Here is a 26670-nt window from a genome sequence, read left to right as displayed (position 1 = left end):
TAGGTGAAGCCGTGAATCCGGAACTGGGAATAGGCAGGGGTCCACTGCACTACTTTCATATATGAAGGTGCACTCCTATGCACTAATGTGTACTTTCAGACTCCTAAAATTCAATCGCTGGATTTCCTAACAACTAACGATAAGATGGAAAGCCAAGGTTACTATCATATTTGGTTCAGGAGAAAGAGTCCCCGTTGCAAACGATAGGACTAAGGACTCAACACCTCATGCTCAAATTGAACAGTAGCAAAAAATGAGGCAAAAATAGTTATAACTCCCGAGCTGCAAGACAAGCTTCCCTAGAAGGTGGCTTTCAAGGAAATAAAGACATGTTTATAGTACAGAAGCCATGAGGTTCATCTCCAAGAAGGTAGAATACTGTACTCAGGAATCAACTCTGTGCACACAGACTTTAGCTATCTTGCACATAATAGCGTTTGGCCTTCTAACACCACACATAAATTCTTAACATATCCTCTTACAGGTTTATGTATGTCCAGGTAAGCCCTTACATAAGAGTTCTAACTGGACATAAGACAGCCAATATTCCACTGCTGCCTAAGCAGATAAATCAGGCACTGACACAAATCTTGGAAGGGCTTTCAATTCTAAGTCTTTTCTCTAAGCAATGAAGGAAAAGAGAGAGTTTGCCACTAGAGCAAAGTCAAAGAACAAGAGAGGGCTTAAAGCTCACTAATATAACCTCATAATAGGTCTCATCTCGACATTAAGACAGCAACTTCTTCATTGCCTACCAAAGCAATTAAATTAGGCCCACTAACCAAGACTGGGAAGGGTTACTCCTCTATATCTTTTCTCTAAGTAAGAAAGAAAAGAGAGGGGTTGCCACTAGAACAAAGCCCCCAAAACAAAAAAGGGCTTGAAGGTCACTAATACACTTTGCCATGGCAAGAGCTATGAGAAAAGTGTCTTCAAAGTTCCTAAGTGATGCCCTATCAAAGGGCTAAACTGAAGTTATGCCAACGCCTGAAAGCTTACATCTAAATTTCATCATAAATCCTGATTATAAGAAGAAATTCCCAGAACAAAAGATTAGTGGACATCCAGAAGCAGTATTGGACATTGCCATTTCTTATATAATTTTGAATATATGCTTATTAATGCTTTGTGAGCGGGCGTTGTCAATTGGGGTACCTTGGGGTACTTTCCGGGTATTGTCCTCTGACGATCAACTTTTCGCGCCATGTAGTTAGAACGAATTTTGCGGGAAAAGTGTTCAGATCACTTCCATGGGCCACAGATGACTTCTGACAACTATTACTGCCACAATGCCCTCTTAACTTCTCAAATTCTTTACTTTATTTTGAATACACTTGTCACTACAAAGACTTAGGATCCAAGTGCAAGAAATTGAAGTGGTTGTGATGTCTGGTAGCAGAAAAATGAACCCGTGTCACCATAATATATATATATATATATATATATATATATATATATATATATATATATATATATATAACTGTATATGTAATATAGATACATACAGTAAACCCCCAGTATTCGCGGTCTCACGATTCGCGGACTCACGTATTCACGGATTTTTCTTTGGAACGTATCTACCCATTATTCGCGGAAAATTCGCCCATTCGCGGTATTTTTCAATGAGAAATATTCTCTGAATACTGTATTTTCATCTCATTTTTATGACTAAATGCATTTTTGTGATAAAACTATTAAAATACTCAAGTAATGCTCGAGTTACGATAATTCACCTTGCGATAATTCGATTTTGCAATGGGGTAAGCAATTAATACTGATACGACAATATTATTTATAAAATATTTTTAAATTTCACGCTGGTGCAGGCAGCAGTGTAATCAGGCAGTGAGAGAGACCAAATTACAATAGTCAACTTTTCTTCCATCTCTTTATCCCATCTTCTAGTTAAAAACGTAAAAGAGAATGATAAAAGTATTGTTAGTAACGTTATACTCTTGCGTAAATGCGTACAGCCATAGACAACCAACCAAGAAACTGTTGTTTTGCTTATAACCGAATCGGATAACAACAGCCGTTTACCTGTATTTCAACCATCATACGGTAATAAACAATTACCGTAGGTTATGCCACAAATGATGTTAAGTAGAATAGGACTGACATATTTTTACATATACCCTTATTTGTTATGGATAAAAGATCATCTAGGAAACATACTGCTAAATTTAAGTTGCAAGTTGTAGCTGAAGCTGAGAAAACAATGTTCAAGCTGCTAATGACTATACTGTAAATTATCGTGCGTCGGCAACATGGATGAAACTTGATCGTAATTAAAATGGGAGAGAAAGTATTTTAATCAAATGTACTGGGCATGAAAGAACACATTACTGCTATTTTTACTCTGATAAACGATAAATACGTAAAGCTCGTATTATGATGAAATCAAGTGAAAATAGCGAACGGAATCTTGATTTTTTTTTTACACAAAACAAACGCCCCCAAACGGTCATCGTCATCTATCAACAAAAATAATAGACCTTTAGGGGTCCTATTTGCCAATTTCTACTTGAGTGTTGTAGAGGAGAGGGTCTTCAGTAAGATCCCCTGCCCTCCTCAATACTACAGGTATAGAGACGACACCTTTGTGAGAGTGAATAACGAAGACCTAGAAAAATTAAGGACTACTTTTGAAGAATCTTCCATCCTCTGTTTCACGTGCGAACGTAGTGTTGACGGCGCCCTTACCTTTCTGGACGTTCAAATGCAGCAGACCCTGAAGGGTTATACCACCAATGCATACAAGAAACCCATGGGTCCAGTGAGTGCCTGGACAGGTATAAAAAGTCCGTGGCTGGAGCCTTCGTCCATTGCGCCCTCTCACACTGTTCCATGTGGAAAGGAACTACGGAAGAGATCGACAAATCAGCACAAATACTCAGTAACAACAACTTCTTTAATCACATGGTTGAACAACAAACCAGAGTCTCTATAAATAACTGGCACTGGGAAAGCATGACAGACACCAGAAACAACCATAAGAAGTCCATAAAACTATATTGCAGGAACTATATGCACCAAAAATATGCAGAAGATGAGAAGGCCCTCAGAAAAATAATACATGAAAATGTAACCCCTATTACAGAAGATGACAAAATTGTCCCGATAATACACTATAAAAATATGAAAAGCCAGTTATTACTTAAAAACAACCCTGCACCCCCAGAAACGTCCTTGAAGAGTAGTGTCGTCTATGAATATACATGCCTGGTGGAAAGATGCCACCACTCTTATATCGGGATGACGACTACAAAACTCTCCAAGCGTCTCTCCTGTCACCTCCAAGAAGGGGCTATTTTTAATCATTAAGCTCAAAAACACCAAAGAAGGCCCAAAAGAGAAGTTGAGGACACCAAAATCATCGACCAGGCAATGGCTCAGGAATTTTTTTGGCTGCTGCTTTATCAGTGCTCACTGCCTCACTGCTAACGGACATGTGATGCACGTTAGAACGTTTTTTAAAGCGATAAAACCATTCATAACTTGCAGTGAATGTTGCACCTAAAGCGTTTTCAAAAGCCTTATCCTTCTAGTCGTTGAAAAGGCTTTTAGCCTTTTCCTGAATCAGCAAGAGGCTAAACATTACAGACTTTTGTCTCTGGTATTCAATCCAGATACCCGAAGTTTTTCCATTTCTTCTACCAGCTTTCCCCTTCTCTTGCTTATAACTGTTGACTGCAGAGGCACTACCCTTTTAACATATTCCATAATTCACTCGTTCTTAAAGACTGTGTCAAGAGTTGAACAATTCATATTATACTGGCATGCTAACTCCACCATTTTTTCACCACCTTCTAATTTCTTTATAATTGCCTTCTTAGTTTCCAATGAGATAGCTTGCCACTTTTTACCACTGCCACTATCTTCACTTGCCTTATCCTTCCCATTAGCCATGATAAATAAAAGATGGGCTAAATGGGAGCTCTCCAAACACAATTTTCATTTATGATCACATTTATTCGTATCTCTGAATATTCGTAACTTCAATGTTAGTAAGTAGGGTAGTGTCTTATCAATTTAACCTAATTTAAGAGCACAACATTCATTCTTACAATAAAAGTGATAACACAGTGATACTCACACCTTAGCCAACTTACTATATAAAGCATTCTTTAAATTTATATTCAGTGGTCCAGTTCAACAATCCAAAAACAGCTTAAAACACAGACAAATTTTCATATAAATAATTAATTAAAAGCTTAAACAACGCACATGAAAAACTGCTTACCTGATTTCATTAGAAACTGATCCAATACGTAAGGGTTATCAGAAGTTAGAAATTCAAAAAGCAGTTCTCTGTAGCATTCACGGACAGCAAATTCGTGATAACTGGAAATTCTCCTGTGACAATCATGTGGTTTAGCTAAGAACCCAATGACCTTACACGCCACCTTTCCTCCAATGCCAGCCATGACTGAAAGAAGGAAAGGAAATGAAACTGGGTAATAAACTAGGGTAAAAATGAAAGGTATTATCTCATCATTCATGAAATACTTTACTGTATGTCGGTCAGCTTACAAGCAATAAAAAATTGAAGGGACTACAAAACAGAAAACACAGAATTAAGAAAGAATTACAGTCATAGGAATCACAAGAAACGTACCTTAAGGAAATTGTCCTATGGATGTTTTATCAAATACCTACTAAAGCAATCAGTGGCCAAAATGCTCACTAAAAATGAGCTTATCACAGAAACATTATTGCATGGCAAAATATCCTTGTAGAAGGGATACCACTGTAGGTGGTATCCCTACAAGGATATTTTACCATGTAATAATGTTTCTGTGGTAACCTCATTTTTAGTGAGCATTTTGGCCACTTTTGATAGTTTTAGTAGGTATTTGATAAAATATCCACTGGACAATTTCCTTAATCATGCTCCCAAATTATTAAGCAAACATTTAAATGAAATTAAAGTTACTGTAATTTCATTTAAAAGCTAGTTTCATAGATTACCCTTAAAAAATATAAATGGTTGACGTAAAAATAGAGAGTTGGAAGAGAATTTCTGTCTCTCTTCCCTTCCGACCGATCTATTTTTTTCTTGTGATTCCTATGACTGTAATTCTTTGTTAATTCTGTGTTTTCTATTTTGTAGTTCCTTCAATTTTTTATTGTTCGTAAAGTGATTGATACACAGTAATTGTAAAGTGACTGATATACAGTAAAGTATATCATGAATGAGATACTTTTCATTTTTACCCTAGTGTACCCAAGGTACACAATGCACATGGTTTTAAACCTTCTTTGCAATACCCCTTCATCCATAGCTACACTGTTTTTTGTCTTTTAAATTTCATCTGTTCCATTCAATATCTTTCCAACTTAGGTATTGCACTTCTTAAATTTTACTTTTTTTATTACTTCCACATCTCATTCAAGGACAAAGCCTTTGGGAAAACTCAGTGGTCTCAAAATACAAGTACAGTCATACCCCGAACTTACATGAGGTTAGGTTCCAGAACCCCCTACACAAGGCGAATTTTCGCGTAAGTTTGGCACGATCTCTAAAAATGCTAATAAATGCTTATCTCTAAAGTTTAAACACTAAATATGACCCTAACCATGCTCCAAAATTATTAAGCGAACTTTTAAATGAAATTAAAGTTACTGTAATTTCATTTACCAGGAGAGCTGGAGAGTCCAAAAATCATTCCCTCAGAGGTTACTAACCTAACCTAACCATTCCCTCAGAGGTTACTAAGGTTCTATAGGAGTCACTGAGCAATTCTTGTACTCAGAATTTGTTCAATACTTTCCTTGGAGTAGATACAGGGGAAAGGCATATGCATCTGAATTGGACTAAACTTGAAGAAATGCATCCACCTCTCAAGCCAGTGGGTTCTCAAAGGAGAAGTAGCAGACCGGTTGTTCCTGTTCATCTGCATGCCAATACAAGTCCACAGCTGAGTGCTCCTCCAATTCCACAGAGACTCTCAAGACTTATGGATGTAATGACCGCTCCGTTGGCAGAACTTGTCCTTTCTGAATCCTCAATCACCAAAAACATTGTCCTTTTGTGCAATGAACTAGAGAACCAATACTATGACTTAGTTTCTGACCAGGTGTTTGCATTGTAGAGACTGTTCTTTACAGCTAAGAGTTTCAGCTCTTATGGATAAAATTACTGTACTAGGAGTCTTTGGCGGTCTTTCCACCACCCTAATGTCTCCATAAGGTTTACTAGTTGTAGTGTTGACCATTCTATGGTGTATAATAAGTCAATACCACAATACTCTTCATTTGCGTTATGACACGGAGGGGAAAAAACAACAAAACCTGGATGCAGATTTAAGAATAACTTAACTAATAGTTTCAGCGTCCTTCTTACAGGGCCTGGCGACAATGATGGTCCTAGATTTACTTAAAAGTTTAATTAATATTTGCTGTAAGTTGCAATCTGTTATGCCAAGACAACACTGTAACTGTGCCTCATTATTCTAACAAATTCTCCAGTACGGCAATGTGTCCTAACAAATAAAACCATTACCAAATAGGAAACTTCCTTAAGGGCTAAAATTCTTTGAGAAGAAGCATGAAGTGCCATTCATCTTCTGACAGAAAAGCCTGCAAACTGCCAGAATCTATCCTCATCCACAGATAGAGAATGGACTGAGGAGGGGTTAGGGAAGTCTACTAAAAATCATAATGCACAGACTGAACCAGACAAAGCAACAGATTCTTGACCTTTGGAACATTGTAGAGAGTTACCAACTTGAACCATCTGACTCAGTAGGCCAACCTGAACCAGTCAACTCAGTAGCAAAGAATACTTGCTCCTAAAAGACAACACCATTCCCCTGAGGGCAACAAATTCCTTGTGAATACTCAAGGCGCTGTACATGAGCCAAACTAAAGCACCATGTACAGGAATACCTTCCCTGCAAATACACACTGAAGGAACTTGAGCAACTGAGGATCTGTTAGTATGAGTAAAATATATCCTGCATACTCACTGATTCAATCATCTGCTCTTTTGCAAAGTCACTAAAACTATGCTGGAAACAACCATGAAGAATGGGAACAGATGTATAAAGTTGCTCAGTCTTGAGACGTCCAACACTATGCACCAGTGTCTGATTGCTTATGGCTCTAGACGGAATTCAGAGGTGAAGTCCCGGTGAATTACTGACACCTGCTTCCTTGCATTCTTCCCTAATTACAATCTCCTACTGAAGAAGGAGTAATTCTGCTGGAAAAGATACAAAGGAATGGCTATAGGAGGCAACGCCAGTGGAGGGGAAATCATAACCCTCCTTCAGTACCTCCAGCACCCAAGGTTCTGCTACTAAGTCTCTCCCAACATGCCAGAATGGATCCTGAAACATAAAAGACCTGTGAGAAAGAGGTGCGACTTTATATCAATGTATCTTCCCTTATTGCCTAAAGAGTCAGATTTGCATGGCGACCCATAAGAAAAACCAAAACAGCTGCTATCTCCCGTGCAGATGAGACCTTTGATGACAGACAGGAACATAACTGTTCTCACTTTTTCGAAATCAAGTCAGTATGAGGATGAGAACATTCGCCTTCAGAGTCAGAAGTGGGCTTGACCACGTAAGTCAACAACTCTTAAGTCTCTTCCTCGCTAAAATCTCACTGGCATCAAAAACACTTTAAGCTGGTGTCACACCCTTTCTAAGCTAATATAGAGAAAAGGCAATCATACTAAGCGAAAGTTCAGTAAAAGATAAAACTTTAACAATTTAAACAGAGACCAGGACAACAAACCCCACCTCAGCATGTCCAAAGCACTTTGTCAGTCTCAAGAGCTGTCTCAAAAAAACCAGGGAGACAAGAGCTGGCAGATTGAAAAGAAGTTGTGTGCGCCAGAGTATGAGAAAACTTACAAAACACGCTCTATTTGAGGGAGAAAGCTTGGGTTTCTTCAAATGCTCAATGGGTGCAAAAATACTCAAAGATAACAGAGATCTATTCTTTACAGGGCCTCTTTCCACCACTAAATGAGAAAAAAGCAAAGTGCAATGCTCCAGCAAACACCTAAAAACCAAAGGAGATTCCTCTGAATTAAACTTCTGCCAGAGAAGGGGTTTGGGCGACAGCAGCCGACTACCCAAACAAATCCATGACTTGGTGACTGGGGAGACTGAGGGAAAGGTAATCTGAAGTGGCCCATCTGAGTCAGCACAAGTTGGCTGAGAAAAAGATGAAGTGCCACCAGGCACCAAAGAAAATGGGGAAAGGCTGGGAGGAGGGGGGGGGGGGGAAGAGGAGTGACAGCGACACCTGACACCCTCGCCTAAACTGAAAGCGACTCGACAGACTTAAGAGTATTCCTATATGACATGCTCTTAGAAAGCAAAGTAGCTAGAATAACATCTAGCTTGGAAACAACAAAAGATACAGTAACAATGGTAGGACTGGAAAGAGAAACATTAATAGTGGCAAAAGGAAGAGACTCGCCAACAGCTATAAGAACAGCATGTAAAGAACAAACAAGTGCATTTCAAGGATAAAGAATAGCAGAACAAGGATAAAGTAGATGTAGAAGAGATTGGTTTAACAATCGACTCAGTCAAACATTAGAATAAGTACAGCTCACTACAGACACATTATTATTAATAACACTGTCTATTCCTACATAATTTGTCCTATCAGTGCTAACAACCTCACTATTAGATGCCGAAGACGGTAGATGTCGCATACAGAGCGAAGATATATTTTTACCAAAACAATCTTTGAGCTAACACATTAAAAGAGAAAGAACATGAAAAACGAGAGGCAGCTGACTGAAGGCACAGAACCACATTGCCCCAAGAACCAACCCGGTTCCCTGGCAGCAGACTCTTCCAGCAGACTCTTCCAACTGTCATAGGGCAGTCCTCGGCTCAGGCTAGACAGATGAGAGAACTGACACCTTACCTCTTACAGGGGAATGCAAAAATGATCATATACTATGGGGGGGGATCTGGAATGGTTCCCTAACATAAATTCAGACAAACTTTTTGCTAACTAAAATAAGGTTTCTGTACTGTTCTATCTTCTCATTATGCTTTTCCTGAACCAAAAGTGGAATGGGAGGAGGCACTACAGAGGAAGTTTCAGTATTAGGTAAAGCGTCAGCAAAGAAAAGAGCCATAGATAAAGCATGGAAAACTACAGACAAAAGACCTGGAGAAGGGGGAGAATTGACAGCTTTATGACCTGACCTAACTAGCTTTTGCAATCTATCTACTGCCCTTCTCTTCCTATACTAACAAACTTCCTTTGAAAATCCCTATTCTCCCCACATCTATTCTCAAGATCAAACTTTATGCCCCTGCAGCTGGCACAAACAGTACGTCTATCTACCTCAAAAATCAACATCCTGCCAACACAGTAATCATTCCTTGATTCCAGTGGAAGGCATCCTAGGAAAAAAAAATTTACAGTACCATGAAAGCAACGAACAGCCAAATACCAACTTGCACCTATACACAATGGCAGCAAGGAAATTCTGACAAGAGCTAAAACATTCAAAACAACTGGTGGAAAACAGGTGTACTAGAGTCATCCAGTCAGCCATTAGATCTTTTGTTTGAATGCAGACTCACCTATTGGCACGGCAGAGATATAAGCTACCTTTAACAGTAGGTGCGATTCATCTCAATTGAATAAGGTTTGCATATTGATTAAAAAAATAACCTGAGGTCAGAAATTAGGGTGGTTTGGGCACGTGACGAGAGGAGATGAGTAACTGTTGGTAAGAAAAGCTGTAGATATAGAAGTAACAGGAAAAAAGACTTGTAGGATGGGCCCGGAAATCATGGAAAAGGGCACAGATAAAACACCTACACCTAATTGCAGTTAAGGCAAAAAAAGTACAAAAACAGACTTTAGTTAAAAGAACTCATTACACATGTAGGCCCATAAAGGCAAAAGCTGATGTAAATACATTTACGATCATGAATGCAATGACTGAAATGTTCAAATATTATTGCAGATTTTCTAACAATATACAGTACAATATAGCAAAGCAGAAACTATAATCCCACAAGGAGTAGGAGTACTATAATTACAAACACTTGTCTTAATATCAAAAACTAACCTCTGAGACATTTAAGACCCATTTTAATCCTATCTGTTCTTCCCTCCATGAGCAGTTCATACATCCTCTCTGCTTTGGTCTCAGCCAGATGAACAGCTATTTTCATTGCCACCTCTTTGTGCTTATCAATGTCTAAAGACAAACTGGAATATCAAAGGGTTAAGTAATGTTAATAAATCCATATTGGTGTTCAATTCATTTCTTTAATCAGTAATGCGGAACTCAAAAATAATAATGCAATCAATATAGGAAGCTTTTGTACCATACCAAGATTTCTCAATATCTATCAAAAAGTTCTAAACACACCCAAATCCAGTTAACACTGGAAAAAAAAATTATTTTGAAGATAATCTTTGACTCCAGGATACAAACTTATGGGCAGAAAGTGACTTGCCTAAACTACATAACAGGCAGTCCCTGGTTAATGGCGAGGGTTCCATTCCCGGCCAAGCACCGATAACCAAAAATCGCTGATAATTATGGTAATAAATGGCGTTTACGATGTCATAAACACCAGTAAATCGGTTATCAGCACTGTTAACCACTTACTGGCGCTGATAAACCGCTTACCGATGCCAATACACTGCTTGCTGATGCCCATAAAATGCTTAGACACCAAAAATCTGGTTAACGATATCGTTAACCAAGCGCTGTAAAACCCAAACGTCGTTAACCGAAGCCACCAATAAGTGAGGACTGCCTGTATTGTGGACCCAAATAGACAGTCTCCTCAGGGATTCTGTCAATCTTCTCACTGTCTGCAGTTGATAAGCAAACCTACTAATACTGTATTTCTGGTAGCGTCATGAATCCACAGTATATTGTAGTACTAAAATGTAATTCTCATGATAAAATAAGTTGTTCACATACAAGTATGGTAAAACCTCACTTTAATGGACCCAGAACCAACAGACATTGGATTTAACAGACAAAATCCGGCAAGGGTAGTATAAGACTGCTAAATTACAAAACCATCTGTGTATAGGCTAGCTTTTGCAACACCAGGTATCTAATGAAATATTGGCTATGTAAAGATGATGTTATTACAAATGCTGTTTTACTTACTGTATCCTTAGGAATTAGAAAAAACAAATAACAAAGCCGATTCTATACGGTATCAGTATCATACTTTTCCTACACATGTCGCCTAAAAGGGAAACATAGTTTTGTTTACGTTTCATCGCCAGTCACCAACAACCCCTAACAATATGATAATTTACAATACAGTCACACCGTGAACTTATGCAAGGATAGGTTCCAGAACCCCTAGTGCAGGACGAATTTTCGCATAAGTTTGGCATGGTCTCTAAAAATGCAAATAAATCAAATAAATGCTTATTTCTAGTTTAAACACTGAATATGACCCTAATCATGCTCCCGAATTATTAAGCGGACTTTTAAATGAAATTAAAGTTACTGTAATTTCATTTAAAAGTTAGCTTAAGACATTACCCTTACAAAGAAGAAATAAATGGTTGACATAAAAATGAGAATTGGAAGAGAATTTCTGTCTCTCTCCCCTTCCAACCGACGTATTTTTAGAATTCTGATCAACCTTTTTTTAATAACTTCGTTATTCTATGTCTCTATCTCTTCATTTTGAAATGCTTTTTCATGAACAAACAGTGTTTTTTATTTTGACTAATACAACTCCTGGTTATTATGTCTCTATATGTTTTAGAACGTATTTACCAGACAGCACATTTACACTTTGTAGATGGTACAGGTAAAATTAGATCAATTTAAACCATCTACAGAAAACCCCCCGTATTCTCAAATACTTAAAACCCCCCCTAAAAACACTTAGAACTGCCTATTTTGTTAGTTTAAACACAAGAAAAACCCTCTACAAATGCTTATACCTGAGTATAGTTTTATCACAAAAAGCGCATTTAGTCATAAAAATATGAAAATATAGTACTGTAATTAGTGAATATTTCTCAGTGAAAAATACCACGAATGGGCGATATTTCTGCGAATAGTGGGTAGATACGTTCCACAGAGAAATCCGCAAATATGTGAGTCCACGAATCGTGAGAACACGAATACAGAGGGTGTACTGTACTGTACAGGTAAAGACGTACAGATAAATAATAAGTTGTAAAAATGTGTGAGCACTAACTATGGACGAGAGAGAGAGAGAGAGATAAGGGTTGTCCTTACTTACGAGAGTGAAATTATTCATCAATTGTTACGGACACAGAGAGAGAGAGAGAGAGAGAGAGAGAGAGAGAGAGAGAGAGATACTGTCCTTACTGGAAATATCAAGTTAAATTATTTATGAATTATTACAGAGGTATTGGGAAAGTAGTAAAAGAGAAGAACGAGGCAAAGAAAAGATGGGATGAGTCATGGTCAGTGGAAGACAGAGATCGGTTCAGAGAGAAAACAAGGTGGTGAAAAAGGTGGTAGCCCAAGCTACAGCAAAGTCGTATGATGACGTGTATAATGAGCTGGGGACGAAGGAAGGATTAAATAAGATGATCAAGCTGTCAAAGCTAGAAATAAGAGCACCAAAGATATTACACATATCAAACAAATGCGTTCATTTGTTTGATGGGGTAATACTTAGAAAGGAGGAGGACATTGTGAAGAGATGGAAAGAATATTTCGAACAGCTGTTAAATGAAGAAAATAACAGACTAATAAGAGGGGATGGGCAGGTGAACATTGGCATGGTGATGAGGTTTTCTAAGCAAGAGGTGCTGGATGCACTCAAGAAGATGAAGAATGGTAAGGCAATCGGACAAGACATGATACCTGTGGAGGCATGGAAGGCATTAGGGGATGAAGGAGTGGATATACTTTAAGATCTTATGATAAAGATCCTTGAGCAGGAAAAGATACCAAATGAGTGGCGTGGGAGTATACTGATCCCAATTTTCAAAGGGAAAGGAGATGTCCAAGGGTGTGGTAATTATAGGGATATTAAACTAATGTCCCACACTCTGAAGATACTGGAAAGGGTGATAGATACCAGACTAAGAGAAGTAGAAATAGGTAAAGAGCAGATGGGATTTATGAAGGGAAGGGGAACAACAGACGGTACATTTTGTCTGAGACAACTAATGGAGAAATTTGGGGAAAAACAAAGGGACCTACATATGGTATTCATTGACCTTGAAAAGGCTTATGACCGAGTCCTGAGACAAGAGGTATGGAGGAGCTTGAGGGAGAGGATGGTGCCAGAGAAGTACAAGTGACTGATACAGCAGATGTACCGGAATGTATTTACCAGAGTGAGGAGCAGTGTTGGGAAGACGGAGGGTTTTGAGGTGAGGGTAGGGTTACACCAGGGGTCGGCTCTTAGCCCATTTATCTTTAACATAGTGATGGACGTTATCATAGAGGATGTAAGGGAGGCAGTACCGTGGAACATATTGTATGCGGATGATACTGTCCTGTGCACAGAGAGCAAGGAAGATCTGGAAATGAAATTGGAAAGATGGAGACAAGTTCTTGAGGACAGAGGAATGAGAATAAGTAGATCTAAGACAGAATATATGTGTACCACCAATGAGGGGGGTGATAGGGAAAGTATTCAGCTTGGGGGAGAACCAATAAAAAGCGTTGATCATTTTAAGTATTTGGGATCCTTTGTTCATGCTGGAGGATGTATGGAAGAAGTAAAACATCGGGTACAGGCAGGCTGGAACAGCTGGAGAGCGGCTTCCGGAGTTCTTTGTGACAAAAGAGTACCGCTGAGGTTAAAAGGAAAATTTCATAAGACGGTGGTAAGAACAGCAATGATGTATGGCACAGAAACAGCAAGCTTGAGAAAGACAGAGGAGAAGATGGATGTGGCAGAAATAAGAATGCTTAGGTGGATGGCTGGGGTGACGAGAGAGGATAGGATCCGAAATGATTGCATTAGGGGGTTGACCAAGTGCAGGAGGGGAGGCTGAGATGGTATGGACACCTGTTAAGGAGAGATGAGGACCACGCTGGTAGACGACATACTATGGGGATGGAGATCCAGGGAAGAAGAAGAAGAGGGAGACCAAGAAAGAGATGGAAGGACTGTGTGAGGGGAGACCTGCGTGAGAAGGGAATTGATGAGGCAGAAGCGCAGGATAGAAATAGATGGAAACGGCTCATCCAAAACGGCGACCCCATGTAAAAATGGGAACAAGCTGGGAAGAAGAAGAAGAAGAAGACATTAAAAGATTTTAACAATGTTAATCTTGCAAAAATTGTTATTTTTTACAAAAAAAAGAAAATCATTTAAACAGGCAGCATATTTAAATAATTAATTTATTGATGGCTATATCTAGCAAAGAATAAATGAACTTATCCACTGTTTAAGGAAATCAAATACCTGCTTACAGTTCTTGGCTGACAGTTCCAAACATTTACAAAGTTGATTCTGGACGGATGGGAATTGTCACCTCACAATAAGATTCAGAGGTGAAAAATAAGGGAAATTAATTACATACAGTAAATCAAATCCCAGAAGGCCAGATTTCAGGTGTTAAAAACACAAGAACGCTCAGATAACAACCAGTTCCAACAGTAGAGTTACTGAGGGACCTGGATGCTTACTCAGACAAGTGAAATCCAAAACCCTTTTGCTCTGGAGACATGACTGGATAATGCACGATGGTGGACCTTGACTACGTAAAGTAATGGGTGTGTTTTGAAAAAGTTATGTTCTTGCATTGTTCATGGCAAATTCTGTGAATTCAAAAGTACTTTTTGTTCTTGTGCCAAGCAAATTATTATTAATACTGTATTAATTAAAAACTGTGGCTACTTCCTAGTCAACTGGGAAATACTGTAACTGCAGTTCACTTCGTCACGATACGCATATCTTAAATTAATGCTAACCTTTATCGCTTAAGAATGAGAACAGGCATGCATTCTCCATATATACCTGATCAAGATACAATTACCTCCCCATACCAAAGGCTTGTGCACTAAAAAAGATCAGCCTTAATTAAGCAATTTATGTTGATAAGCACATTATAGCCAAAGTCACTGATACTGATGAAAAATACTGGTGACAAAGCTTCCATAAACTCAAGATGATATTAAAAAACCATTTACTTAAATTCATTTACATAAAATATAGACCAATGTAATGGAATTCAGGCACAAACATGAGAAAATATATTGGACAGCGAGTTATAAAAGTACCTTTCTGTATGACATTATAACATTCAATTACAAACTAGAGTACTGTGTTGCAACCAGAGTAAACCGATGAAATATTTTTTACAATGCACAGAAATGTACAGATCAGATTTCTTACTTGGAAAGTATATGTGTGAGGCATTCCACGATGGCTTTCAGCTGACCATGCTTTATAGATGGCTTTCCAAATGGCCTTAAAATTTCACTACACCAAGAGAATTTCAGAAAATATTTAACGAATTCCTTCTTGTCTTCACAACTTGCCATGTGAGTATTGAATTTCCTTATACCTGCAAAAGAAAAGGAAAAATGATGAAATGATTAAGAATGTTCATTTCAAACAAAGGTAAATGATAGTTTGTTGGTACTGTAATTGGTACTACAGTATCCAACATATGACTTCCAGCTAAGCATAAGCAGAAGACAAACTTACATATTACAACTACAGTATTATAATTTCAGTCTCAGGATTCAGGGAAAAGAGTATCATTATTTACAATATATTGTATTATATTAATAATTTGCATGGCAGAAGGATTGAGAAACTACTTTTTAGGGTAGGAAGGAAGGGGAAACACTCATATATTATTATTATTATTATTATTATTATTATTATTATTATTATTATTATTATTATTATTATTATTATTATTATTATTATTATTATTATTCTGAAGATGAACCCTATTCATGTCGAGCAAGCCCACATGAGTCATTGACTTGAAATTCAAGCTTCTAAAGAATATGGTGTTCATTGGCAAGAAGTAAAAGAAGGTAATGGGAAATACAGAAAGAAGAGTTCAATTTTTAGAAAATAGAAATTTATATAATAAAAACAACATTTTTATAATAAAATATAGTTTTGCGTATACTTGCCAAGTAATTACATAGCTATTAGTTCACTTTACACGGCAGCTTAAATTCAAAATTTCGCAGGTAATACTTCGCACGTCTGTGTAGGTGACCAGTTCTGCCCACTAGCGGGAATATTAGGAACGACTTTAGCAGATAACTTCAATCTGTTCATGCCTTATGTCCATCAGTGGGGAGGAGGGTGGGTTCTGATCATGTAATTGGTAAGTATATACAAAATTTTTATTTTATTACAAAAATATCATTTTTATATAAGTAATAACTTACCAACTAATTACACAGCTGATTCTCACGTTGATAGAAGGTGGAATTCATGGACATATTCTACTCCAAAAACATTCAGTATGTAATGAATTTGAAAATAAAAAAAAATTGCTAGCATTGAAAACCAATGCTAGTTGTTACCTATCAGCTAAGAGAGCTACTGGGATACTGCCTCTGGTAGGTGCTCATCTTAACTCCTAGAGGCGTGGGTCGCCTCCTTCTTAATGGGAACTTTGCAGTGAAGGAAGTACTCCGATGGCTATCAAAGCGTGACAGGTGCTCGCCCTTGCCCTGGGCGTAGCACCAAAATAAAAACAACCAGAGAACATTGTCACCTACATTGAGATAAAACCAAAACCCATCCACTGAGAGTGGTGGGTGCTTCAGGTACAATGTACCCCCGGGGCTCCACAAAAACACTCAACACCTTATCACAAGAGGCAGTAAGAAAAAATAACCTTATGCTTCCTTCCGTGATACCATGCCAGTCACTAGAAATGGTCTCAAGGCACTGAAAGATTCAACACTGTTTAACTTCCAATAAAAATAGTGAGAAACGAAGAACGATCGCATTCCCAGTAGTTCGAAGGCAGAATGGACGTACAGGGCATAAAATGCATGCAAGCTAAAGAGGTAAAGGCTACCAGTTTTTTGGTTGCCAATTATGAATTTACCTTTAATTTTTGGCACTCAAGTCTAATTAACCTGCAATTAACCCCTGAGGCCCATCCAACAAGGGGTTTCCATACGCGATCTTCACAAGACAGAGCACGGGTACGTCTGTTTCGAACGGGTCATATCCCGTCCGGCAAGTGCAATAACTTGTTAACGTATGGGTACCCCTCCCCCCGGGCTAGTACTAAACACGGCGAAGGGACATTCCAAAGAGATGCACCGCCGGTATCAGAACCCCTAAAAGTGTAGAAATAAAAAGGTGAAAAGGTAAAAACAGGCACGGAGCAAATATATTAACACCCAAACTTACCTACCTAACCTCAATTAGGGCACCATGGCCTGACCTGGCCCCGGGGGGGGCAGGACAACCCCCAAGTAACCATCGGAGACAATGGACTCAGGCTAGCTTCTCCAAATTACCCGGGGTGAATGCAGAGTAAGGGTCGGCCCTTACCTAACCTAACCTCGGATGCCGTGTCCTACCCTATCCTAGTCTGGCCAGGGTGGGGACAGGGAGATTTGCTCCCCCCCCAACTAATTCGTCAAACCTTACTCTGCATCCTACCCTATCATCCTAATAACACGAATATAAGAAGACCCATAAAACACTATTTAAACGTTTATGTTCACTATTTAAACGTTTATGTTCACTATTTAAACGTTTATGTTCGTACGCAAATCATGTGATAATAAAATGAATACCTTGTCAAAATCAAACGGCTTTGGAGGAGGCGAAGGGTATTTATGCTTACAATCTACTTAAATCCAGGATAAACCTACCTTCTAGAGGCTTATCGCCCCAAAGGTCAGTGTTCAATTCTTTCAACTTCATTTTGAAAGTAATTCTTTACTGATCTTCATCATCCATTAACGCGAAAGTCCCACGTTTCTTCAGTGAGGCCGCAATGGAATGACAGTAGTAGTGTCGTGACGTTTGCTTTATAACAGCTCTTCGACTTTGTTCGGTTAAGACTAGAATCTCCTATCACTTAATTTCCTATTCCTTTCTTTGCTTTTAACTTTGTCTTGATAACTGCCATGTGTTGACCGTAATCTATGTACCATTATCATCTTATTACATTTTTGACATGAATGTGCCGTAGGATTGTTTCAACTTGAAAGCATATGAGATCACTATGCAGAAAATACGGTAGCATGGTTGAAAATGTGATGGAAATTCTACAAATATGCTAAATCCGGTGTGGCTTTAATTCATGACGAATAACATATTTACCATATATTAGTTTTAACCCTATATATCAGGAAAGTAGCAGTACCGTATCAAAGCCACGTCTGATAGGCTAATCAGGGAAATATTTTACTCTGATCATATTCAGTTAACTAAATCAACAAACCTTTTAACTGAAAAGAGTACTTTTTCACCTATTTAAAAATGAAATTGTAAATACGATTCCAGAATTACAATAATAACTTTCTCATAAATAACCTTTATCCTCCTGTGTATGGTACTAATATTAATTATGACACAAGATGCAGCTGAAAGCGCGAAGCTGTAATTGTACTTGCTGAGCACACCGAGGAATTAATAAAAAAAACCTTTGGAAGTGTTGAGAGGTGGGCCAGAAGAAACCTCTGAAACTAAGGGTGAAGCAGAAAGCCCATTAGTTTGCATCATGGTCTATCCTTTTTCTCGTTTTTGCATTTTTGGACCCCAATACCAACTGCAGTGACTGATGCTCAGATCTACCTGCGGAAAGGAGGACTTCCGTTTGACCAATGTATGCAAAGATGATAGCATTGGCTCTATTTTGTCAGGAAAAACGGGACTGTCTAATGTCAAAGGCAACTGAGGAAGCTCTGCAGATGTGCAAAATGTACGACATTTCTAAAGAGAGAAGAGCTATAGAAGAGTAAGAAGATGCCTGGTAAACAGAGATGTGATGCTGGCTTGACCTCAGTATAAGAAACACAAAGAGAACTGGAAGAAATTGCTTAAGGTAGAAATTGCAAAGCGTGCAATACAGATCAATATGCTTCACAGCGACTTGCTCTCCTGTAAATATAAACGTTGTTGGATATTGAAAAAGATGAGTTCTATCAATAAACAAATTCAGCAAACACGTGTTAAGTAGAGTTGAAAGCTACAACCATGATTGCCAAAATGAATCGCCTCCGCTGTCACACTGTCCTGTATAAGGGAGTCAATCCTGATCAGCAGATTGCTAACTGGGCAGCTTTAAATTTGCTTCGGTAGATGCGCAAGTAGAAGTTGCAAGAGTGTTTGCCAAACTTTGTTGTGACATTAAGAATCTTTTAAACTATCATTGTTTGAACAGCCATTTGAAAAAAAATTAATTAATCAAAACTTATCAGAGATCTACAATGAACCAAGAAAGACTGAGCAGTTTAGCAATATTCTGTTCATTGTAAATTTCAAAACTGTTAGATTCCGCAATAAAGCGAAGGAGGATTTAGAGAAGAAGGGTTTGGCATAGGATGAGGTTTTTGAGGGGAATGTCTTTAGCTGGAGGAGATGCATCAAGGTAACCGACTCACTTAGTATAAGGATAGCGATGGCGAAGAAGTAGAAACGCATAGTTCCAATAGACTGGTAGGCTTACAGCTGATTTGGTAATAACGTTCATTCTTGAATACTTTAGCATCATGAAACTGATAGACTAATAAAATCAGTAAATTCTTCATTGCTGAAGTCTCGACTTAAACGTACTATTTCATTCAACTGAGAATTTAACTGGGCCACTGAAATACCCTCAAATGAGATATTGTACTGTACAGTGTGTACAAGTGACCTATTGAGTATCGGCATACCTCTCATAAAATCAGACAAATTCGTTTATTCAACCACTTTGCAATCAGCAACCTAGGCCTAGTCCGCAGATAAATGTAGCCTCTGTAATTAGATGCTTCTCATACTTTCATCGTCTTTTTTGAAAATGTTAAACTTAACGGATAATTCCTCAACAGCAACGCATTAAAAATAAGGGAAAACTTGAGGGAAACTAATTACCACGCCTGTTTTCATAGACTTGAAAAGATCGAGTAAACAGCCTACTAAATATAACCAAACAATTTGATGTAGCCTATGCAATTTTTTATAACAACAGAAGCCCTAGCCAGCGTAAGTTATAAAAACTGACAATAATAAAAACATTTCAAACGCTTTTTTTTTTTTTTTGCTGTCAGTCCATAGAAACATGTTGCAAACTGTGTGGCGAGTTAAGGAAGCACACTCTAAGTCACTATCTCTCGGAGTGTGATGAGATTACTCATTACAGGCCACAGGGAGACAGGCTGAGTGGAGTTGGCCTCCTCAAGCATTCTCTACAACCTAGTGTGCTGAAAAGGGTTTTGACCTCTCATCCAAAATTTGCTTGCTCCAGATAGTCAATAGACAGGTATATACTGTATCATATTGTGCATAAACTAAATTGTAGTACGTCTTATTCTACCGCTACCTGTTGGCATCATTAAAACTGTTGCGTTTCTAATTTTTTTTTATAACATTTATATAAAATTTTGTTTGTTGACCTCATCTAAATGTAATTCATTCTGCTAAGTAATTATCTGAAGTTTTAACATGATATAAAATAACAAATTACACATTAATTACTGTAAATTATACCACATGCTACTCCGTAGCAATTGCGTTCCTTGACAGAAACCAGATAAAATGTATATCTTTTATAGCAGTAATTCAAATTATTTTCTTAATGTCCAATACATATAAAAGTTGCATAGTCTGTAATGTTTAAGACAAATTTTGCAGTGCAATCTTTTAATGAGTAATTCCCACTTAATATGCTACAATTCCCCTATACAGGTATCTGTGAGCATTTATATTTTGTAATACTACCTTAGTACCACATCAGCCCTGATGAGTAATGTTTGCCCAGTAATCAATAGGGAGGAAAAGGTATCTACTGTACAGTACAACACCACAGCCAATGCCATTCATTCGAGAGGGCTTTCTCCTATACGCATACCGCGTCCGGGTTGCCTTTTGTGCTGCACTTTGTAAGCATTTTTTGCGCAATAAATTGTTTCTTCTCTGTTAACTACGTTCCATGCATGAGAGATAATCCTTTTCAAAACTGACAATCAAAAATGAAAAAGTAAATATTTAGAATATGATAATATACTAATATATACACATGCATATATATATTATATATATATATATATATATATATATATATATATATATATATATATATATTAGTATTGCTTATAATCCTAGAAATTACGTTCGCCCTAATCTTCAAAACTGTCCCATCCCATTAACTATATATATCTCTAAGATCCACTAAATTCTTGGTTATCCTCAAAGACTCAACAACTTCTGTGTTGTGGAGTGAAACAGCATTCAAGGCTAAAATTGATGGTCTAGTTTCAGACACGCACATTTCCGAGCGTCTCTAAGCAACTGACTTTGTCTATCCCGGCCAAACAAGTTTGCTACGAAATTGATATTACCGATTAAAGACATATTGTAGACGAAATCTCTATCTTTTCTATTCTCACATCGTTTCTATATTCCATTGCTTAATTCATATATCTTCGCAATTATAGTAAGTTCCAGAAAAGCGTAGATGACATCGAGTACCGATTAAAGAGCATTCGGTTTCCCGCAAAATGTCACCGGGTTCACAATGGGACACTCGTTCGTTTTTTTCTTTCTCAGGATCTCACAAATGATCTAGTTTATCAATCTGTTTTCTCCTTCCCTTTGTAATACTTCTCTCTCTCTCTCTCTCTTTCTGTAAAATTTATGATGTCAATTTGGTTTTGCTAAGTAGTCTTTTTATCTTTTTTTTTTATCGAATGGCCTGAAGTCACATTCAGTAAACTGCAATCCGGTTGACTCCAGTGTAGTTACTGAACTTAGCACACTCCCAATACTTATCAAGGAGCACTTCTCATTTTACTCAGCTAGTTTATATATATATATATATATATATATATATATATATATATATATATATATATATATATATATATATATATATATATATATATATTAGGTTCACTTCTTTGTGCATGTCATAAGCTGATTCATATTCATACTCAAGTTCAGTTAATGCGTAAATATGTTGACTGTTTCAGATCACTGTGTAAATTCACTTAATACAGGCACTTTATACATACAATATATAGCAATAAAAATCCCTGTATGCATACTTATGTAGAGATGCCTTATGCATACATAGAATGTGGATTGATATTATCATGTATTCATAAGCAAGCATGTAAAAATGGCATGTATACACTTTGCCCATACCATACATATGAGGTATGTTTTCTCGTTATTGTGGTGTTAATATTACTGGTACCGTTCTCAGCCTACAGTGAAAATTGAAGTGATTTTCGGTATATATATTTTTTTTTTTGTCAATTTATGTATTGGTAAGACTCTTCCATTTTATGCAAGTGATCATTTCACCCATTCCAGGAGAGAGAGAGAGAGAGAGAGAGAGAGAAAGAGAGAGAGATGATGTTATAATCTTCAGCCTGTATAAATGAGAACCATTCTAGTTGATACTGGGGAAGAGGAGTTCATATATATATACACATATATATAAAATATGTATATATATATATATATATATATATATATATATATATATATATATATATATATATATATATATATACACACACACATATATATAGTGTGTGTGTGTATGTATGTGCGTGTCTTTTTATGACTGAATTGAGAATTTGTTTTTATTCCAGAATGGTCAGATTATAATAGATCAACAGAACTGATTGACAGTCAATTAAAATCAACTTTTGACTGCAATGAAACTGCCTGAACTAATTAAGTGCACTTCAGTCAGCTGTGTAATAATGTGCTCTATAAGTAACAAAAAAGTCTTAATGTGACTAAATATCTAAAACAGATAATAACAGATCAGAGTATCAAAGACGAGTGAAAAGCTGAAAATGTTTCTCTTCAAAAACACTAATGACAAGATCACAAAAGAGAAAGTTACTCAAGCATTTTGCAATCACTAGCATCAAGGAAAAAGTTAAGAAATTGTTTAAAAAGCATAAGATTCGTTTCCTTCGTTGATTAAGGACCAACATTCTTCCTACACTCTCTTTTTCTCGTTTAAACCAGGATTTTATTTACTACGGCTCGTCCTCAGTCATGGAATGCAAGTAGCGGGAATTCTGCGTTGCGTGTTACTTCTCTACACGAGCACAGTAATCAAAGAGAGCTTGTGCGTTTCGCATGCTTAAGTCATCACCTGCACGTTGAAGAATGATTTGAGGGTCAGGAAAGCAAATGTACATCAGTCTTTTCACTCTTTTGGCCAGGTACCATCTGTTACTTCTGCAGCACATCCCGGCCTAGGTAATAGTTTTAATCTTTTCTTCTTCTTCTTAAAAAAAAGAAGGCCCAGAAAGTGTGCTCATGTGTTTCTTTCTTTTAGACTAAAATGGGGCTTAACAGACAATCGTGAAATTGAAATACGTAGTGTTGAAATCTACCGTTTCATCTTTTCATTAGACCTCCGGTGTTGTTTTTCCTTTGCGGTCGTGTAATGTCAACCGTTCGTATAATGATTTCAGTGTCTTGTGATATAACGTTACAAACAACGGTGCCGGGGAGCAAAAATAATTTTATCTCCACACGGAATATTGTGCTCTTTTACCAAGCATTACTGATAATTTGTCACAGATTTCTTTTAGTGAGTAGCCGTTTTGTGGATTTTAGATTGTTTAGCGTCAGTTACATTATAAATCTTAATGAATTTCATGATCTATTCACTTATCAAAATTCCGGAGCGGAGGTGAGTAGTGGCAAACAGCACCATGGTTCCGTCAGCGGTTGCCAAAACAAAGTTTGTTGTCAGTGGCAGGCGGGAAGTTCCCTGCTGCACGCGAATTTGGACCTGAGTTTAAATTCTGACAAACTCGCAAGTTTACACGAGTTCACTCTACATTACCAATGGGTTTACACTTGACTTTTCAGAGAAGCGAATGAAAGGTAAATAAAGGAACAAAAGTATTAACAGTCGCCAATTTATGGGAACTCATTTGAAATGGCTCTACGGTCCTTCTGAATTCGAACGCTGATTGGGAAAGAAAAGAACGCTAGAAAATTAGAATATTAGGATACCGAAAAATGAAATAGCAGATAAAAAGGAGAATATACGAAAGATAAAGCTTCTGGCTAATGTATTTGAAAAAAATATATATTCATTATTGCCAATTGCCTTTCGAAAGAATTTGTTTTGAATGGAAAATCTTGTAGGGAGTTTCAAAGTAATGAATAAAGCTCCATCGAACATTATTGCTCATGATGTGTAAGCGAACTGGTTGCAGAAGCAGGATCGAATCAAAGTCAGTGGCCTTCACACTAAGACCGCCCCCCACCCCCCTCAACCTCACAGACACACACACGCACTCGCACCCGCGTAGGAAAGGCCTAGGATGACATCTATTGAACAATTTCATTTCAGATTTGCTCTGCACTCATCAGAAATCTCTACATACTTTTTGACCATTCCTTCATTTTAGATGGAGGGATCAATGTACCCAAGGGAACCAGGGCCTTTTGTGGTGTCGACACACGGCGCCCCGGGCGTTACGCAAATAAGGCCATATGATGGATACATAGAACCCAGGGTACGAGGAGTGACAGAAAATGTATGCCCTATATGCAAGGTAAATATACTTTGATTACTATCATAGAAATATTCTTAGAAAGTGAGGGAATGGTTTTGTAAAGTTGGCTTTATTGCAGAGTGTATCAGTATTCTTACAATTGCAAGAGCAGATTGATAAGCAGAATTCAGACAGAATTTAGTGCATTCATACGTAGCCTGTTTCTTTAATTGAGCTCTTCATAGCTCGAAAAAGAATCGTGACACGTTCATGAAGAGGAAAAACTCTGGCAAATCTGTACAGTGTTAAAAGTACATTCGTCTTTTTGTTTTTTTCTTAATCAAGTTTTGCTCTAACAGGGAATCAAACCTTAGATCACCTCAGGTAACTTTCAACAATCCTTCTTGTCTCTGAACGGCAGGTAGGCGAGATGAGGCCTGTGTGCACCGTCATTACCTGGCTAGTCTGCTGCTTCTTGGGACCGTGTTGCGTGCCCTGTTTCTTCCAACCAAAATGCTCTAATTGCGGTTACGTCGACCAGAGCTGCAGATGCTGCTGTTGAACGTCTCGAGTCAGGAGACTCTGTGTGAAGGAGAAATGACCACGTTTGATTTTGGCGTTATTCAAGTAGTGCCTTATGACCGTTGGGATGCTACTCACGGTGCATCTAAAACCTAGACTCTGTAAATCGTTTTCTATTCCTTTAATTCATTTTATCTGAGTTTTGGTGTTTTCATTCGAGACGAGAAGAGAGCCTTCAATATCTGGTGGCTTTGTTTGAGAAAACTGATTTGTAATCGGACTCATGGGCGAAGATTTGAAATAACGATGGGGAATAGGTGCTCTATAGACTCAAGAGGGAAATCACCAAGACACTTGCAGAGATATTCGATTTTCTTTTGTTAAATTGTTCAAATTTGGGATGTTTGAATAATATAGCGCAATAATATATATTGCGATAGTCTATGCAAATTCAACTGTGGTTTGTGTATGTGTGTGAGTTTCTCGAACCTGAATGTACGTCGTTTCAATTACAGTCTCTTCATTCCCGAGTTATTGTAATTTCAGACGATCAGAAAACGTGCATTGGTATCGGTTAGTTCGTCCGAGTCAAGAGGGCAATACCGGGCTTTGTATTAAATCTGACACCTTCCTTTACTTAGCCTACGGACTGCCATTGTGCTGGCATAAGGCTGGTTTAAAGTATATACAAACGTATATATACATACACACATATATATGTATAATATATATGCAACAGATAGAGGAATTCTATGGTAACTCAGGCAGTGGGGGTTGGGTTTTAAATTCAGCGTAGGAACTGAGTTTGTTTCCTCTAATGGAACTCTGTTCTCCAAAAGGAGAATCACTATCTGTTATGTTTTCCTTCATTTGTTGTCCCTCCTCTACGTACAATTCCACCAAAACTTTAAGTGCTTCTTCCATGGAGTCAAAAGTGACTTCGAGACTAAAATGTCCAACTTTACTTTTTCATGTTGGGGACAGAGTACGAAAATTTTGTAAGTTCCGCCTCGACATTGAGAGTGAAATCTCAAGTGTCACTGATACACACACAGAGAGTATAATAACATCCCGCCCCCGCCCCCAGCCTTGTCTTCTTTTCTCTCTCTCTCTCTCTCTCTCTCTCTCTCTCTCTCTCTCTCTCTCTCTCTCTCTCTCTCTCTGTACCAACCTGCATGCTTCTGCTGCTAACTTTTGTATTCCTTCTGTTAGTTGTTACCAGCGACCACTCTTTGACGACATATTTACTAACAATATTTTATTTTCCTCTCTCTCTCTCTCTCTCTCTCTCTCTCTCTCTCTCTCTCTCTCCGTTCATAGAACTCGGACGAAAGTATCAAACTTCATTCCCACGTCATAGCTAACATGACGTCCTCACTACATCATGCCTCGCTTTCACTTCTGTAATCATTTTCGTCATTCTTTCATATTCATGTTTGCTATTCTTTATGCTGGTTGGGTCCACATCAAGCCGCAGCCTGAACTATATGCTGACGTGTAATCTTGTGGCTACTAACTGCACTGGACGAAACAACCGCGGGCGC

General features: G+C 37.9%; 1 protein-coding gene across 1 annotated transcript in view; it reads right to left on the bottom strand.

The window, feature by feature from the left end:
- LOC136825670 (nucleolar pre-ribosomal-associated protein 1) overlaps window positions 1-17949 on the bottom strand; it is a 56339-nt gene extending 38390 nt beyond the window's left edge. The window contains exons 1-4 of the mRNA XM_067082358.1: window positions 17789-17949; window positions 15315-15486; window positions 10064-10206; window positions 4244-4429 (exon numbers count right to left, since the gene is read on the bottom strand). Coding sequence (XP_066938459.1) covers window positions 4244-4429; window positions 10064-10206; window positions 15315-15486; window positions 17789-17840 — 553 coding nt within the window. The 5' untranslated portion in view covers window positions 17841-17949. The remainder of the gene's footprint in view (window positions 1-4243; window positions 4430-10063; window positions 10207-15314; window positions 15487-17788) is intronic.
- Between the last annotated feature and the right edge of the window lie 8721 nt (window positions 17950-26670).

The sequence above is a fragment of the Macrobrachium rosenbergii genome, chromosome 39 (genome assembly GCF_040412425.1).
Source record: "Macrobrachium rosenbergii isolate ZJJX-2024 chromosome 39, ASM4041242v1, whole genome shotgun sequence".
NCBI lineage: Eukaryota > Metazoa > Arthropoda > Malacostraca > Decapoda > Palaemonidae > Macrobrachium > Macrobrachium rosenbergii.
Note: the sequence above shows the minus strand (reverse complement) of the source record. Positions and strands in the feature narration are given on the sequence as shown.